The 18768-nt window shown below is 39.1% G+C and overlaps 2 protein-coding genes across 2 annotated transcripts in view; both read right to left on the bottom strand.

The window, feature by feature from the left end:
- Positions 1–280: 280 nt before the first annotated feature.
- trim47 (tripartite motif containing 47) lies at positions 281–10729 on the bottom strand. The gene is made up of 8 exons (XM_063487915.1): positions 10499–10729; positions 9938–10149; positions 6752–6797; positions 6512–6607; positions 5833–6057; positions 4895–4917; positions 4695–4816; positions 281–3142 (listed from the first exon to the last, which is right to left on the bottom strand). Exons 1-8 carry the CDS (start codon positions 10679–10681, stop codon positions 2613–2615), a joined length of 1437 nt encoding a protein of 478 aa, XP_063343985.1. The 5' UTR covers positions 10682–10729; the 3' UTR covers positions 281–2612.
- Positions 10730–12844: 2115 nt separating this feature from the next.
- The window catches only part of frem2a (FRAS1 related extracellular matrix 2a), a 70525-nt gene continuing 64601 nt past the window's right edge, over positions 12845–18768 (bottom strand). The window contains exons 17-24 of the mRNA XM_063487228.1: positions 17669–17861; positions 17410–17535; positions 17191–17315; positions 16934–17068; positions 16634–16760; positions 16105–16292; positions 15848–15994; positions 12845–15452 (exon numbers count right to left, since the gene is read on the bottom strand). Coding sequence (XP_063343298.1) covers positions 14904–15452; positions 15848–15994; positions 16105–16292; positions 16634–16760; positions 16934–17068; positions 17191–17315; positions 17410–17535; positions 17669–17861 — 1590 coding nt within the window. The 3' untranslated portion in view covers positions 12845–14903. The remainder of the gene's footprint in view (positions 15453–15847; positions 15995–16104; positions 16293–16633; positions 16761–16933; positions 17069–17190; positions 17316–17409; positions 17536–17668; positions 17862–18768) is intronic.

Raw genomic sequence — 18768 nt, 5'->3', positions numbered from 1 at the left:
CCCGGCCTTTCCAGTTTCTTAAAAGACATCCCAGCAGCCAATAATTTTTAAGCATTTGATGAATCAGTCTCCTCTGCTGAGGAAGATCCCAGGTGTATAACAAGAGTTTGCTACACACCAGGCATTCAGTGGTGCAGTGTATAAATAGTTTTAATCTAACCTTATATTTAAGAATCTATTTTCTGGTAAAGTTTATTAAAAAAAATAAAATAAACAAATATCAGCTTAATCTGAATAAAACCCTACCAGAAGAAAACTTTAATCAGCAATGGTTCTCTGAAGTATTACTGCAAGTATGCATGAGATTGTCAACCTAAACACAAGGGTCATTTGTATGGCCTATCATTAAACCCAAATTATTTTGAGTCAAGAACAAATAAGAGTCATTATCAAAGAAAGGAGGACACAATAAGAACAGCCTTCTCACCTCTTCCTTAAATGTTCTTGCAGTATGAAATTAGCAATACCACACCCAATTTCAAGATTAGGGAACGGAAGGATGAAAATATTGGGGAAAATGGCAAGCAGCCTGTTTTTTTAGTAGAATGAACCAAAGCTATTAGCATTTTTAACAGCTGGATGTAATAACTCTCAGCGTAAATGAAAGCTGATCAAAACTACAGTCATGGTAAACAAAAATACACTTTTTAAATTCAAAGGTCAAGTCTTAAAAGTAAAACCTCAGATAAACTACAAAATGTGGCCTTACACCATGGCATTTAGCAAAAATTACACCCAACCGCAGGAACAGCATGGGGAAAAACATAAGTACACACTTAATGTTTTCATAGGAATTAAGGGGTCAGGTAGCATCTAATTGAAGACATACAAAAGTTTTAAGAGTCTGGAGAGTCTGTTAGGTCATTTCCAAACAAGTTCAAGTGTGTATCATTCTGTAATGAAAGAGATATGCAACGGGAAAACATTCAAGACAAGTTTTCAAAAAACAAAGCCCACCACATTTGGACACCTGGCACTAAAGTATAACCCAAATATCCCAAAGTACTGTAGAGTTCAACGTAAGGCCATCTGTCTGACAGCTAAAGCGTGGCAAAAACTGAGGCATGTAACAAGACAACGATCCCAAGTGCAGCAGGAAATACTAGATTGCAGAGACTTGTCTTGTTTTTGATCTTTAGTAACCTTATAGCAAAGATAAAGTTCAGTTTAAAGGAAACTGCGGAAGAAGTTGCAATACTATTCTTATTTTCCTGCATTGTCTAAATACAAAGTGTTTTAAATGAATGACAGACTTACAAGTCACAATACACTTTGCCTCTTTTAATCCTAATGCGGGAAACACCAAGCACATTAATAGAAGCCTCCCCCAAAGAAAAATTCAACAATACATTTCAACAATAAAAAGTATGTATTGAATAAGATACACCATCTGAGACAATATTTACCAGCAAATACTCAAAGTTAAAGAGTAGAGTTTCAGTCCCAACATGTGATGGCAGATCTCCAAAAATAGAATAGGGCTGCCATTCTCAAATACTGTCAGTGATCACATGGTGTGTTTTAAATGAGACCATTTAAAAAGGGAGGGGAAAAAAAAAAAAAAAGAAAGAAAGAAAAACAACCAAAAAAACAAAAACCCACACACACCACTTAAAAAAAAAAAAAAAAAAAAAAAAAAGTATTGTGTAGGTTTTTTCCTCCTCTTTAGCTTTTAGCTCAGTCTTTCCAGTCCATGAGTTTCCCCAATTTTGTCGCTGTGAAAAAAAAAACCAAACAAAAAAAACAAAAACTAAACATGTGTGCATGCAAGTGTATGCAACAGCTAATGCTTGCTGAGCTGCAGTTAGAAGGCAAAACTATGACAGCATTCTAACACTGACTGAAACTGATTTGCTTTCAACACCAGGGGAAAAAAAAAACAAAAAAAAAAAAACAAAAAAAAAAACAACCCCCCCCCAAAAAAAACCACAAAACAATTGCAGCATCAAAAATAAGCTGCAAGAAAGACGTAACTCAGCAATATACAGAGGAAAAGTCCAAAAATGGCAAGCGTGTGACTTTAAGTTTTTATCATCTTATATAAAATTAAGTGTTTAAAAGGTTTGTGATAAAATGATTTGTACTGATGGATGTTGCCACTTCCAGTCATTCCTGAAAGTCTAATTGTGAGCTAAAATCAGTACAATATGGACAAAATTGAGTGTTCAGTCTCATATTAATGAGGGAATGTTTACCATGATAACGACAGACATTCAAACTATACCAGACAATGCTTCACCACTGACCCTTCTAAGAGTGAGCTTTTATAGTAGTAGTAGTATGGCATAGTTGTTGCTAACGGGATAACAGCTCTGAATATGCTCTGAACAACAAGAGCATCCGAGGCATCTGCAACCCAGCAGACACAGTGATGAATAGCAAAGCACCTCTCCAAACCCCCAGCCAAAGGAGGAGGTATGAGCCTACAGTGTGTGTCCAAGTTGAAAACTACCAAATTTGTGTACACCTGGTACCTTTTATTCAATGTAAAATGTACTTTCTAAAAACCAGTAAGACAACTCAAAAGCATACAGTACATGACTTCAAGGGTCAACATCAGCCTATCACTCCAGCCTGATCTATGAGATAAAGCCTTAAACTCGTTTAAACTCTCAGTAATAGTGGCATATTTGCAGTCTGCTGCCTGGGTCATTTTTCCCTGGGCTGAAGAAAGGGTAGACGGGCTCCTCAAAGCAGGTGTCAAACATGTACAGCCTCTTCATTGTTACAGCATCATAGAAGCTAAGACGCCCGTTGTCATAGTCCAGGTACACACCCACGCGAGGAGAATTCCAGTAGTCGGCAACTGGAATGCGTCCGTCCTCCCCATTGGCGTACAGCCGGTCCTGCAGACACAGGCTCCAGTATCCTGCAGAGGGTGTTAGGCTGACGAAGCCCTTCCTGTTGCTGCACTCTGTGGTCACTCCCAGGTACCACACACCTTTGTCCCTCACATCCACCTCCCAGTAGTGCTGGCCACTGGCATACTGGGCTGTGGAGAGGACGCCACAGAACCGATTGAAGCGGGCAGGCAGGTCTGGCTCCTGGCTGCGGACACGGCCCTCCTCCACTTTAGTGTCAAAGTCTGAGATAAGCAGGTTCGGGTGAGCGGTGTCTGGGTCCAAGGTGAGGTTCTGGGGCACTATGGAGACGCCATGACAGATTAAATGACATTAGTCTTAAGCTGACCTGACACCACATTTTTAAAAGAGCAGACTTGGTAGACAAACTGCCTGTTGGAATTGATATTTTTTTTTTATATTGTCATTTGTGCTTGGGAACATATAATCATTTGTATGCTGATAAAAATAATATCCTTATTAGGACTGATAAAAGTCTGTGTGCACTTGTGTACCATGAGATGAGAGGAAGCAGCCTCAACGTTATAATTTCCATTATAGCTTTAGGAACTACACTGCTCCGTTTCTTAAAAGTGCAAGACTTCACACCTTTAAATGTGACATGACCTATTGCAAGTTCCTGTTCTTATCATTTAGCGAGCCGCTTACTTCTGCTTTTCTGCATACCTCATACACAGTTTAAGTTCATTGAAAGGTCGTATGTCTATGTATGGTATAGCTGGAAATCCATACAGACACTGATGTTGTTCAGATATGCCTGCTTAAGACTGTCACTTTTATTTGTAATTGCATATTCATGAATGATTGCTTGCTGACAATAAAGAGGGATGTAGCAAAGGAATCATTCGAAGTTGGCTAAGGACAGGTGAAGGCCTGGGCTGACTTCCCTCGTGAGCCACAAAGACAAAGAGCTCCGTTTTGTCTTGTCGTGCAGTTATTGAGTGTCTTGTGTTCCAGCGGGGTTTGTGCCTAGATAAACCCAACACTGCCCTTAGAATTCCCTTAGTAAAGAGACTCATGCACCCCAAATGGCTCGAGTCAAGACATTGACCCTCTTCAGCATGATTATCAGCAGCTGGGAACATCACCTCAAAGATGAGAGCAAGCCTCATTCCAGATCATGTCCACTGCAATCTTGAATTCATTAACTGAATCATCTGTAAACTTTGGATACTTGTCATTTTGACAGAAAATAAAGTTTGATTTAATTCTAAGTTTTATTTGAACTAATGGACAGTTTCCCCTTTGCACATACTAGCATTTTATTTATATTAATGTTTTGATTTATTTAGTAATGTTAAAAAATACATTTAATCATTTTCAGATTCATGTTTCCTGGATTATTATTATTATTATTATTATTATTATTATTATTATTATTATTATTATTATTATTATTATTATTATTATTATTATTATTTATTTTATTTATTCGCTGTGGGACAAAAACAGGGTGATATTCACAGGTGGGCAGACTTGAGCAGGTGAGGTACTGGAGCCTAGAACAACAGGTTTGCCCACAGGAAGCAGAGATAAGAGTTATTAAAATAATCATTGAAACAGACTTATCAAAGAAAAAAAAAAAAAAAAAAAAGGTAGATTAGTTGACTATCAAAAATAATCATTAATTGCAGCCCTATTAGACAGTAACCCGTTTCAAAAAGAAAGCATGCAGAAAAGTTAAGTTACATTACTGCGGTTTCTTTAGAGACTTTAATATATTTACCATCCAGCAAGCTTTAGGCTTAAAATGCCCAACCTCATGCCTAAAATCAGTCTTACAGTTCAAATAGCATCTCTTAAGCACTGACAGTGCATGATTCTTCAACTTACTGGTGTGCAGCACGTGCATCATCTTTTTCCACATGATGAGCTGAAAGGGCCCTGAGAAGTCTGTAAATTCTGTCGGACAGTTAACCGGCTCCAAAGAGGTGAAAGGCTTGCACTGTACAACTCTGCAGAAGAAACATGGAAATTAACATGCTGGGTTTTTGTAAAGCATTTTTGTAATAAATGAACAAATAGCTACTTACTCATTAAATGTCTCAGCAAGGCTCTGTTGCAGGGGAAGGGGGGAGAAAAGAAAGAAAATACTTAATTTGTGGTTTAATGTATAATTCAAACCCTAACAAACAAGTTTCATAACATTTCTGTTGCTTTGAGCAGCCCCATGTGCCATTTTCAGGATGCTTTGATCCTTAATGCACAGTGGTAAACTCATCAGGGTGTCTGCAGTTTATCACAAATTAAATATTTAAAGTCATTTTATAAGAATATGAAATCAGACCAGTTTCATGACCGTTCGTCTTTGCATTATGAATGGCCACGCAGTATGCTCACGTCCAAGGAAACTCTGCTTTTAATGGTAATTTAGAGAAGCTTGTCAAAATAAAGAATGTTGGATGATGGCGGCTATTTGCTGGTGGGTTTTTAACTTCACGTTTGATTTCCCATGTGACATTTAAATACAACAATTTGGGCTCCTGAGTATCTACAGTAAACAGTATTTAAGGCTACTCTGGTTGACTAGGGGCGTGCTCCTAGGTCTAATTTTATAACTACAACTCTGTGCACCACATTTTCCCATCCCATTGTCAACCTAAAGACAATGGTTGTGCTGTTATTTCAGCTTTAAAATGTATGATTATCACCCAGTTATAAACAAGCATTTTCACTTTTGTGTACAGTTTAAAAAAAGGGCACGTTTGTCATTTTCAGACAGCATGATTGCATTAACACAAAAAGGTAAAGGCAATAGTGCAGCTTTTAACAGAAGAAGCCTGATAAAAAGGAATGTTACAGGCCTGCCAAAGCTGTATTTAAGACATTCTCATTCTTAAGAACACTGCTTTATCCTTTTTGAAGCACAGCAGAAGGGGTTGGGATGGGGGACGCAGCAATATCGTTATCCAACTCTTATGCCATAGCCATGGTCTGACAATTTACAAGTTAACCTTTGAAGTCAACTGACCTCAAAGTTAGTTTTTCCATTGATCTGGCTGTGGATAGCTGCTATAGCTTTGTCCACGGCTGCTGCTTCTGTTTCCACAGTCTTCAAGTTGTCATCTATAACAGCCATGGTGGCCACTTCCTCAGCGTCCAGGCTCTCAAGCAGCGAGTCCCTCTCGTCCAGCAAAAACTGGACCAAGGCACCGACGTCTGCTTCGATCTTTTCCTTGAGTCTCTGCTTTTTCAACTAGAGCAAAAGAAAAGTTTAAGATAAATGCGCCACATTACAGTTCTAGTGAAGCCCACCACAAACAACGACATGGTTGGTTTAAACTATGAATGACACACGATCTGTGGTTTAAGTCATCTTTTAAATGTAACCATGCATTTCCAAATAATCTAGCAGAGTCATTTGTGCAAACAAGCATGTCAGCCCTGAGCAAAGCAGAATAAAACAGAACTGAGAATCTGCTAGTCATCCTGACAAGGCTCTTACCCCCCCACCCAAAAAAAGCCCCAATATTGACTGACTAGAACTATAATGTTAACATAACTTTAAGATGAATGCTCAAGAAATGCATGTTCAGCAGTCCACTAAAATTTCACCGTGTACAACTGAATGTTTGCATGCAATATGCAAACATGGCCACTTGAACAAACACCAAGTTCACAAAAAGCAAGTAAGAACGGTCATTCCATACCCTCAGTTCACTTTTTGTGAGCTCATCAGCCGTAACGACTTTTACACATTGAGACTTTTGCCAGTTGAGCTCCATTAGCCTCAGTTTCAATTCCATCTGCAACAAATGTACAGGAAGACATGTAGTCAGGAAAGCAGGGCAACAGTGCAAATATTAGAGATGCAGTAAATAAGAGTCTAGGTTACCAATACACAACAGGAGACTACTTAAAAATAATAATAAAAGGAACACTACTGCTACCTTCATGTCATTCACAACTTCTGGCACTGGTGCCACGTCATGGTGTCTGAAATAAAACAACTGGCATGTTACAGAACAATTTGTTGCAACACAACCAACCATCGAGTATCCGGCAGCAAACGTCTCCGCAGGACAGTCGGGCTCTGCCAAGCCCAGGAGTTTGTTAATTTCGTTAAAGGCCCAGTTGATCAAATCCATAGTTCTTCTTTAGGTTTTTAGAGAACAAGTCTGGGAGACTCTCTTGGGGTCAAGAGAGTAAGCGAGACTATACAAAGACGTGAGAAGCCACGCAGGAAAGATAAGGGAGAGGGACAAGGAGACAACCGCCTCCGTCAAGAGCCAAGAAAGAACGTCTACTTGTAACAACGTTCAATCGATTTACTAATTACAGACACTACAAAGTAGCCTATAAGGGTTAATATACAGTTTAAATAATCTGCTGGATGTCTTTCTGCTGGGAAAAGTCTGTGCTCAGCTGCAGCTGGGAGAACACCATAGTTCTACATCACTGGATCATCCTCTGCAATAAGTATATGCTCCATATTTTGAATACAGATATAGTCGAGGTAAAGTGGAATAAACCCTTTATGTTAATCTGAGCATTCTCTAATGAAATCAGGCCAACATTGATGTTAGCTTAATTAATTATCCTTAACATTTCAGAATGTGGCAGGCTAGTGTCTAGGGTCTGTAATTGGCAAATCTGTATTTTCTTGTAAAAGGGATTACCGGCTGTTCTGTTTATTTAGAAAAAAAACAAAACACGCATGTATGCAATGGAAGGCCAGATGTCCCAGTTTTACACTGGGATTTGAACATAGCTTATATATGTGGATCTGTAGCTGGTAGTGTTAAATTTGTCTCAAAACTTCACATGGGCAGAAGATGTGATCTGTGCGTATCGGCAATTCAGCCACACATATTTAAGGTTTTGTAAGTGAGCAAGAGAGGAGTTGCGTGTAGTTCTTAGATATTCGTACACACAGGAAGGTTTTCGAAAGGTAAAATGACCGGATTTGTGACCTAAACTTAAACTGTGCAAAAATGATCGGCATTTATTCAGGTTTGGATGTATGCATTTGCTTCGCATTTGTGTGGATTGAAGCACGCAGATTGAAGCAGTCCTTTTCAGGACTTGAGTCCTCAAAAGTTATACAAAAAACCAAAAACAAAACAAAACAAAAAAAAAAACAAACAAAAAACAACAAAAAAAAAAAAAAAAAAACACCATAGTACACATTTGTAAATTTTAGCTTGCGCATGTGGATCATATCATGCGCATTTGCAACCCTTTTGAGGCAGATTTCTGAAGTGCAACAGAAATTTGGCACATCAAATATTTTCTGTTTAGAGTAGGTCCTTCTGGAAGGTTCTCTGAAGTGAAGCCTTTTTCTGGGACTCCAAAACCCAGATCTTTTACAAAAACAACCTGAGGTTTTCATAAGCATCTCATACCTGCATCTGTCCCTGGACTTCAGGGTCCCTTATCCATTTTAGTATGACAGCTGGACCACTGCTGCTGCTTATCTGGTGCTAAAGGTAGACTACAGTGTTGTAGACTGAACACCAAGTTCTCATCAAGTTCCTTCAAAGTTAGGACAACCGAAGCCTGAAAGATTACTGCTTCACATTTTAGTTAAAAGAGAAAGGTGAGATCAGGAACCTTGAGTATTAAGCTAGTTGAGACAGTCTAAATGTAGAGCTACAGAGGTGCACTTCTCTCATCTTTTCCTTAGCAACCCCTTGTGACAAGGGAGTGGCTGCAGAGGGTAGCTATGCATGTATGATTTGGCAATTTGAACCAGTAACCCCTCACCTGCCCAGTGAACAAAGTAGTCGATATTTTTCATGTTTGTACCATTTCACACCATCAGCTTCTGTTTGACATGCCAAGCAAAATTTGAGAAACAAATAAAGACGCAAATGCTTGCAAATCAGTTTCTAGGATACAGTTAAAAGCCATGACCAATGCTAGTTCTGAAATATTGTTTTGCTGAGCAAACAATTTAAATTTGGTCAGCTAAAGGTGTGTCCACATAAGCAGCAATGCACTCATCCCAGAGTTGTTTATAATAACAACTTATTATTATTTATAAGGTGCTTTCAAGCAAAGTTCTGAACAGTTATTTGAAGATAAAAAGATACTTTTTAAGTTGCTTTTTTGCAGACACTTTGTAGTTGACTAGTAGACTTTCCAGGCTCTGGTTGCCTAGGTACCACCACATGCTCACTGACAAGTTATTAGCAAACCCATAAATGCAGGAGAAAATGACTAACAGTTGTGGCAGAGGGCAGTTTTCCCTATAGAGCTCTAAAAGATGGGAAGTCTTTTAGAACCGTAACCAACATGCCCCAGTGCATATTTAAAAAAAAAAAAACAAAACAGCATTTTTAAAGCACTTTTGCATTGGCTTCACTTTTCAGAGGTACATCCTCTATATAATCTATGTGTGAGCCCCACCCACTTTGTCTGCCCTTGCTATAAGTCGCTTGATGTCTTGCTGAGGTCACTGCACACTGTGTGGCTGCCCCTCCTCAATACTGGTCTCAAACTAAAGTTAATTCACAGACGGACACTTGTACACTAGACAATCACAACGATGCTTCCAAATTTCGTTGCATTTCGTTGCCTTGTACCTGTGATGTGTGCAATGACCATAAAGTAGAATTCTATTCTATTCCAAATGTGTCTTGGGTACATCAGTGCCAAAAACCTTATTCTACAATACTCCTGTTACATTAATGCCTGGGATCTTACTATGAAATGAAGATATACTGCAGTGCTTCCCAAGCTTGGCATGGGGTCATAAGCAGCTGCCAGTCATGCTATGGGTCCCAATTTCCAATGATAATTGATAATACATTAGTAAATGCTTGCAAGTTATTTAGGCGATACAGGACGCAAAAACAAAACAAAAAGAAAAAAAGGAAAAAAAAACCCCACAAAGCTACAAACTAAAAGTAAAAATGTGAAATTATTCTGCTAATATTAAGCTAATACCATTAAGCATGGCAGACAACACATAAGACGTTTTTACATCGCCCCCTTATTATTTCTAAAAAATCTGGTTCGTACTGTCCAGTGTACTACTAATATCTCACATTAATAAAATCTTTTCAGGGCACAGAGCTGTGGTATGATATTTGTAAAGTCAATCATAAAAAAAACAAAACAGAAACCCCAACCTGTGTGATCTAGATTCCCTGCAGACAACACAGATAGGCCTCTTATCGGTCTGGCAGTAGAGTTTCAGCTCTTCACCATGATGCTCACACTTTTCACCAAATTTCACAGGCTTGGAGGGGGCAGGACAAGCACCCAGGCACTCCAGATCATCCAGTTTGGCCACCAAGTTCTGCACCAGATAGTTTTTAGTGAAAGTCCTCTTGTTGAACACCTGACGGAATAAAGAAAGAAGCTAAGGACGACTAACCAAGCACAAGGTTGCGAACATCATATCATTTTCATTGGAGCTAAGCTTTTAACCTGCCAGCTCATGTGTTGACAGGAGGAAAAAAAGCCCAACAACAACCAGCTATCCTAGCAACTGCAAAATGCACTGCGTAGGTATCTGGGTTTTTTTTTTTTTTTTTAAACAGTAGCCACGCGGTGTTATTCCTCGTAGATATTTATAAAAGAAAAATAAGACCTTCGAAGAAACACCGGCACCGCCGTGTTGTTGTATTTGCCTTCAGACGAGGTTCAAAAAATAAAAACAAAAAGGCGTATATAATGTATTAACTTACCGTTCGGCACTGAGGACACTGATACCCATAGTCTCCGCCATTTTCATCCCAGTGCATACAGATGCAAAAGCGGCAGAAATTATGGCCGCATTTCAGAATGACGGGGTCCTTGAAGAAGTCCAAACAAATAGCACATGTCAGCTCTTTCCTCAGGTCATCTCCAGATGTACCAGCAGTCGCCATGTTTACAAACCAACCAGCAGCGGAGAACTGCCACTGCAGGAAGTGAAGGAAGAGGATGGAGGGAGGGAAGTGGGCACATTTGTGGAGTGTCGCTTTCGCTCTCAGCCAATCAGTTTTCACTCTCTCTCTGTTCAATTGTATTTCAATTATATACCCTTTATTGGCACAGCAGTCAGATGAACCATAGTCTTCAATCTAAGAAATCACAAATTGCACTTTTATTTTACTGCTTCCCAGGGGAGCATTTAAAACATTTTTCCCTACAGACATTGTGGAGCCTAACTCATTTCACTGACAGTAATAATTGTGCCATTCTTTTCCTTCTTAATCGTTCCTACTTTGCCTAGGAAGGTGAATTAACAATGTGTCTGCTTACAGGTCAGCTGCTAACTGAGCTACTTTAACTTATTACTCACCAGTCCAAATAAGCTCTTAAGTCTGTGATAGCAAATGGAAAATTACTAGTACAGTGGGAGAAATAGTCCCTAATTTTTATGGTAGTTTCACTTTAATGGTGAGAGACAGAATATCAACCAGAAATCTAGAACCAAAACACATATAAAAACTGATTTTCATGTCACTGAGTGAAATAAGTATTTGATCCCCAACAACCCAGCCAGAATACTGGCTCCCACCAATTGTTTGTGTGCCCACGTGGCACATAGATTACAGTTAATCAATTAATCAGTCAATTAAATAGAGTACTGATCTCAAATCATTATGTGTATAAATCACACCTATTCACAGCATAAATATCTTCCAACCTCTCCCCCATCATGGGTAAGACCAAAGGACTTCGGGACCAGACTGTAGAGCGGCAAAAGACTGGGATAGACCAGAAGACCATCATCAAGAAGCTTGGTGAGATGGTGACTGCTGGTGTGATTCTTTTGTAAATGAAAGAAGTATAAAATGGCTATCAGCCGCCCTCAGTCTGGTGATCCAATGCAAGGCCTTGCCTCATGGGGTGAGGATGATTATGAGAAATGTGACGGATCAGCCCAAACTACAAGCGAGCAGCTTAATGATCTGAAGGCAGTTGGGACCACAGCCACCAAGAATACCACTGGTAACATGTTTTGCTGTATAACATGAATAACTGGATTGAAATGTTGAAGGGCCCGCAGGGTCCCCCGTTTAAGAAGGCGCATGTACAGGCCCAACTCAAGTTTGTCAGTGAACACCTAAACGATTCAGAGAATTGTTGTGGGAAAGTACTATGGTCAGATTAAACCAAAATCGAGCTCTACTCGATCAGCTTGCAATCAACTTGACACATCATGTTTGATGGAAGAGAACTGCTGAGTGTGACTCAAAGAACACCATCCCCTCAGTCAAGTCCACAGAAGTGGAATCATTATGCTTTGGGGTTGATTTTCTGGTCAAGTTATATGTCGACTTCTCCGTATTGAGGGACTAGTGACGGGGGAATGTAGTGTAAAATCTTGGACGAGAACCTCCTACCCTCAGCCGGAACACTGAAGATGGGTTAGTGATGGATGTTTTTTTCAGCAACAAAGAAGTGGCCTAAAGAAGAAGCACATTAGGGTCTCCAGACCTGGAGCTTCAAGTTGCCAAGTGGCTGCCAAGAAACCTGAAAGATTAAGGGAGTATCAGTAAAGAGGAGTGAGCCAAAATCCCTCCTGAGATATGTGCAAACCTGATGACCAACTACAAGACACATCTTACTGCTATGCTTGCCAACAATGGTTTTTGCCCCAGGCTTTAAGTCATGTTTTGCTTGGAGATAAAATACTTTTTTTTTGCTCAAAGACATGCAAATAAATTACCAACTTTTATGTAATGTGTGTTTTTTGGAGTTTTAATTGATATTCTATCAACTACTATAAAAATGAGAGAGAGTTCATTTCCTTATAAGTAAGCAAAGTTACAAATTCAGCAGGGCATCAAATAATTACTTCCTCCACTATATGTTTTCTTTTTCTATGAACATAGACCAGTAAAATAGATGATTTTAACATGACAGAGACAAATTTGGGGAAAGTATTCTCAGTCTCAAAGCAGTGAAGTCAAATCAAGTATCAAAGCCTCATTTTCTTTGCAGCTAAAGTTCATATAGTCCACCCCACCTCTAAACCTAAATGTACTGATTAAACCAATGAAAATAACAAAAGGCACCAGTAAACAGTATTTATTCTTAAATACATATACATAAAAACCCATTCATAAAAAGACACAAAGTAAATATCAAGTTTGATTGTGCTAAATTTGTCATATTATGGGAATAACTGGCTGTGGGGTATACATTACATTGCATAGCTTGTAGTGGCGTGTGAGGGAGGTGATGCAAAAAAGTGCATTTGATACCAGATATGGTGTTATTTCCAAGTTCATCAGGGTAGAATTAAAAAAGGAAACGAAAAATAGAAAAATACACACACATACACACACAGCTGGCAATCAGATGTATAAATCCTGACATACCTCGAGGATTCACACCTCAGCTGCTTTCCGGCTCATATCCATCACATCAACTAACCCTGATGAATAGTAGAAATAATTATACAATGATGACTAACAACACCATAAGAAGACAAATATTCAGGAACACTTACATCAGCATGTCGTATATTCATAGCAGAGTAAGACATAGTTTTAACAATACAGATAAACAAGAACCTTCACCAGTGACATAGACAAAATTATGAGATTATATCAAAAGTTTCAAATGTGATATTTTCCATAGTGACATACTGATCTGTGAGCAGCTATTTTCTTTGCATCATTTGTTTGGGAAAAACAAAATGAGTCAGAACACTGAAATCCCACACAACACTAGTGACAAATAATATGAACATAATGTGGGAAGAACAGGGGGTTAATTCATTGGATATGGATACAGTATTTGAATGTTCACAGCACCACACTTATTAGCAGTGTAACACAGACGTTGAAAGTGGCTCTGGAGAGCTCTCCAGTCAGCAGTAGTAAATTGTGTTATAACACACAGTCCATTCTTTGTAAAAGAAATAACTCCTGAGATGAGTGTCTCGTTACAAATGTACCTTAATCAGTGTTAAATAAAGAAACAAACAAAAAAAACCCTCAAAATGACAGAAAGTATTAGAAAAACACAGAGCAACAACACTGTGAGGATAGCAGTGACAGCAGTGACAGCAGTGAACATTGTGCTATCAGACGCAGCGATGAGCTGAAAACTAAAGTGTTAAAACTGTACTAGTAATATTTAAAAAACTAAAACAGAAAGGGGCAACAGAGATGCTAAATACATGCAGGAAAACACTCTTCGGTATATGGTAAACATGATAAGGAACAGTAGATATGGTGGAGGAATTAAAAAAAAGTTTAGCTGGTGATTAAACATTAAATTATATCAGTAGTTGTTTTCACTTCCTGGAGTTTGATAATAAGAGTTTTGCAAGGTTTAATTCACAGATAAAACACAAGTGGTGCCAGCTTGTCTTTATGACTGCGCCAACAAATATCTTAAGACTAAACTGTAGGCTTAAAGGCACAGTTCACCCCAGATTTAACATGAATGTGCTCATACAACAAATGTTTTGAAGCCAAACACTTAGTTCACAGAAGTCCAGTATTTACCTTTTGTTTTCTATTATCTCCCACCAGTGGATGGAGTTTCTAACAACCTCAGCTGCACAGCATGTGTACCGTAACCTACTTTATCCTCAGCATACTGCAGAAATGATGGGATAGTTTATGATTCATATTTTTTAAGGAAACATCTGAGCGTTCTTTGTGAGATGAAATATTCTTTCCTCTGATGCACATATCGTTAATATCTAGCCTCCTTTCCCGGAGGTGCACCCGCGGCGCTAAATCTCTCGACATGTCCTGTGTGACGCTTTATCGTAAATGTTCACTGGGTGACTGGGACTGTCCTGAAGGGATGTAGTTGCTTCAGGCACTTTAACACCACAAAGCCACTAAGCGAGCACAGCAGTATTACGCTACTTGCAGGACAAGTCTGAGTATTAAATAAAAAAAATTTAAAAAATGTTGCTTTGCTGTTGCAGTGATAAGTATATATTCTGTACTGTAGAGCTCACCCCCATTTACAGGCACACTTAATACCATACGTGATGACTCTTGAGTTTTGGTGTTATGAAAGCAATTTAATGCCATTTTTTAAATATATTTTTTTAAGATATTCCAAAGAAAAACTTATAAAAGCTCCCATATATTTCCTACATGTCCATCTGTCTGTCCGTGCATTCATTGCTCAGACCTCTGAGCTGTTGCGGCAGTCTTGCATCCTCACCACCAACATGGGCTCTGTACTGACAGACCCTTTCACCACTTCCTGCACGCCCTCCCTCCATCCTTCCTTCCCATCCTTCTGTCTGGATCTGAGCACCAGCACGATGGAGACAATAATGAGGACAATGAGCAGGAGGCCGACCAGCGCCCCTACCACAGTTACCAGACCCTCCTCTTCGTCATCTGCGTGCAGCTCCCTGGGTTCAAGACCATCAGCAAAGAGTTCATTTGACCCCACTGACTTACGCTTGGTGCGATCCAGAGCTATGTGCATGATGTTAGTACCACGGTTCTTATCCACTCCAATATCTTCAGCGATTTCAGGAACTTTATTGGCAGCTGACCTCCTCCAGCGGTGGCCTTTTGAACTGGATGGGGTCAAGGCCACATCATTGCTTGTCGAAGTCACAGAGTGGTACTCTAGGCTGCGTTTTCCAATGCCTCTATTGGCATTCTCCTTGGAGCGAACTGTGTAGATGGTGTGAATGTACCATTCACGACCTGCAGCAACCTAAGAAGCAGTAAAAATGATGGATTTTTTAGAATTTTATTTACCTTAAACTGATGCAAATGACACAAAGACTAAAATCAGACACCTAATAAAATAGAAACTGTAATCCTTAATTGTTCAAAATTAACTAGTGCAATGAAAATCTGGTATCTATAGCCAATTTATAGTCAGTTTTCTACTGGCTCTAATTTAAGTAATTTTTTAAAGATTGAGATTTTTTACATCCCTCCAAGTAAAAGCATCACAAATGCATAAACAGGATTATGTTATTCTTCTCATCCTTATCCTGCAAAGTTGCAGGGCCTCACAACTTTGTCATGCAGGTTATTTCTGTAGCTTTTGATTCATACAAAAAATGAACTGTTGGCTTCAGGAAACATTAGCATATAGGATACCTGAAACATGGCTGCAGAGTCCAGTCTAAAGCCATCAGACCCTGGTTGCCTGATGAGTGACATGGCTGATGGATCGTCCGCTGCCAATACAGCATTAAAACTGACATCGCCGAATGCCCGTGCCTGAGTCTCCGGCTGAGCCTTGTCCTGGTGGAGTATTTTAGATTGAAAACCAAAAAGGGATGGAAGATTGTTAAATGTTATTTTGCATGTCCGGGCATAATGAAATGTTATCATTAGAAAACAAGAATACTCACAAGAATCTTGAATCTATACAGCAATGAAGGGGAGTCTGCCAGGCATCCAAATTCAAACTTGGTCGGGTTATATTTGGGTACGTATCCATCGGCGCCTGTGCAGAGGAACACCTTCTCGATGCTACAGAAGAAAGAATTTCCCAGGTTCTGCACAGGGTCCACCATGACACGGCCGTATATTGTATCACCTGAGAAAAGTAAAATGTAAAATCTAAATTGTACCTTTTTAAATTTATTTTATTTTCATTTTTGTCCAAAAACAAAACCATATCTGCTGCCACTGCTTTAAGAATTATTGTCAGTCAAACCAAACCAAACCAAAACTCTAAATTAAATGCTTTTTTAAAAAATCTCATACGATATTTTCTTTTAATAGTATAAAGCAAATCATTTACTTGAAGCAACCCTATGTCTGCATGAAAGGTAAACATTTTCCTTTACAAAATTGACAAAAGCAATGTGAAATATTTTAGACTAGTATAGTTCTACTAGTATAGTTCTGTAAATCTTGGGACCTAATAGGTCTTACCCTCAGAAAAGGCAACATCACTCTCCTGTCCAAAACCCATGGATCCATCAGAAAGCCATAGGCTTCTTTTGGACAGCAAGAGCATCTGAGTGTTGAGACTGAATTCTACTGCAACTGGATCGCTCACCTAAAAATGTATGCACATATTTAGAAAGTGATAGCATCATAAAAGAAGACAGATTGCCAGTTACAGCTGGAGACAGAGAATGGAAAAAATAAATGAATACAAATGAATAAATCCTTCCTACAACGAGGAAACATGCCACTCTTGAATCTTAATCTTAGCTGATGCTGACTTACTTGCTGGAATCTGATATCCAGATCAAAGGTGACGGGTTCTCTGGGACTGCAGACAGGTGGAACAGTGTATTCCATATTTTGGGATGTTGTACAGGGAATCAGCTTCACTGTGTAGGTACCAGAGTAGTCTCTCACCTATATGCAGCAGCGGGGAGATATATAAAAACATCAGTCTGCATTTGCCCTTGTAGCTGCTTTGAAACAGACTACATGTCTCAGATTACATCGTGGCATTTAAAAGTTTCATGCAGTCTTACTGCAAAATCAGAGGTGAAGGTCCACTGCTGGACCGGTTGGTTGTAGGTGGGCTCACTCCTCACTAAGGTCAGATTAAATGTCAGGCCAGGGTGGTCCACACTCATCACCATGGATGACATTGAGACTGCAGGGTAATTTTGAGAGCAAATTTTATACTTTATACTAAAATAATGGTCCCAGAATACAATTCTGATACGATGACAACATTTCAGTCTCACCAGATCGTTTTATTCTCCCAGAAGAATGAGACCTCACAAACAGACCCCTAAAGTGAGCCTTGGTATGGAAGTTTACCACCAAACGTCCCTGCTCATTGATGCGCATGCTCATAGGATACAAAGCACCTTGAAAAAAAAAACACACACACATAATATACACATTCTGAATTCTGCAAGAACTGGTCATGTTGATGTGGAGAGTATCCTGTGCAAGAACAAAAACTCAAGCTATAATATTCTTTCTGTCTTGGTGGCATACCGTGTAGCTCTGCCTGTGGGGGGCTGCCGATGCCATCCTTCCAGAGGATGGCCGTGTCATACACAAAGGTGAGGCGCAGCTCGGACTGTAAATCAAAGTGCTGCCAGCCACCAGCAGCCACAGGGGAGTGGAACACATACGATACATAAAGAGGCACACGCAGGGTCACGTAGGACTGGACCAGGTTCAGCACCTGTAAAGATGTTTCAATGAAGAACTGGTCATTTGATTTTTTAAAATGAAACAAGCTTATTGAATTGAAGGGTGAAAAGACACTACAGAAACCCTCAACACTGATGAAAACAGGTAAAATCTTTTCAGATTAAAGGGCGATTGTAGGTCGGTAAGCTATAATAAGTGCAGAGAAGATGTAACAGATGAACACAGTGTTCTCCTCCACAAGGTGTTTAATGTTTGAACTCTTTCACTCCTACTCAGTGTTTCTACAGAGATGCAGAAAACTCCTGTGTTGTACACAAAGAACCACAGTGTGCAGTGGTGTGGGATTGCATTGTTTTTTAAAAGGTTTTCCAAACATTTCAAAACTTATAATTCATGTTGATCATTGACGAAATAAAGATGTGAAGCATATTTCCAAGTATTTAAAAGTGATTTAATTACATTTTGCTTTTTCTGCTGCTACAAGATATATGCAATGTCCAGTGTTCCCTGGTAACAAACAAAACAAAATCACCACTAGATGTCTCTGTTCACCAATTTTTTTTTAGCAATGTTGTCTGACTTCACAGCTTTTGAACTATTTTATATTCCTTAAAAAAAACATAAAATAGTTCAGTTTGACAGAAGCTGAAACTGTAGTAAATTATCATTGTTTGGCTTGAAGTGAAAATTACTCGATTTACATAGTTAATAACAGAAGTGAATTCAGAGGGGAGATTAAATGATGAGAGAAACTACGAGAAGCAAAAAATGATTCCGTAACAAAAAAATTAGTGTGATTTTGTTCTGTCTTGTTTTTTTTATGATCAACTTTTGTTTGTCACTTGAGGACAGATGATTTAAAATCCAGTCGTATTTCTAAGTAAAGTAAAGTACGTAAAATTTTATTTGTATAGCACCTTTTAAGACAAAAATCACAA

The sequence above is a fragment of the Pelmatolapia mariae genome, linkage group LG10_11 (assembly GCF_036321145.2).
Source record: "Pelmatolapia mariae isolate MD_Pm_ZW linkage group LG10_11, Pm_UMD_F_2, whole genome shotgun sequence".
Classification (NCBI taxonomy): Eukaryota; Metazoa; Chordata; class Actinopteri; order Cichliformes; family Cichlidae; genus Pelmatolapia; species Pelmatolapia mariae.
The sequence above is the reverse complement of the archived record's forward strand: the minus strand, read 5'-3'. Positions and strand labels throughout refer to the sequence as shown.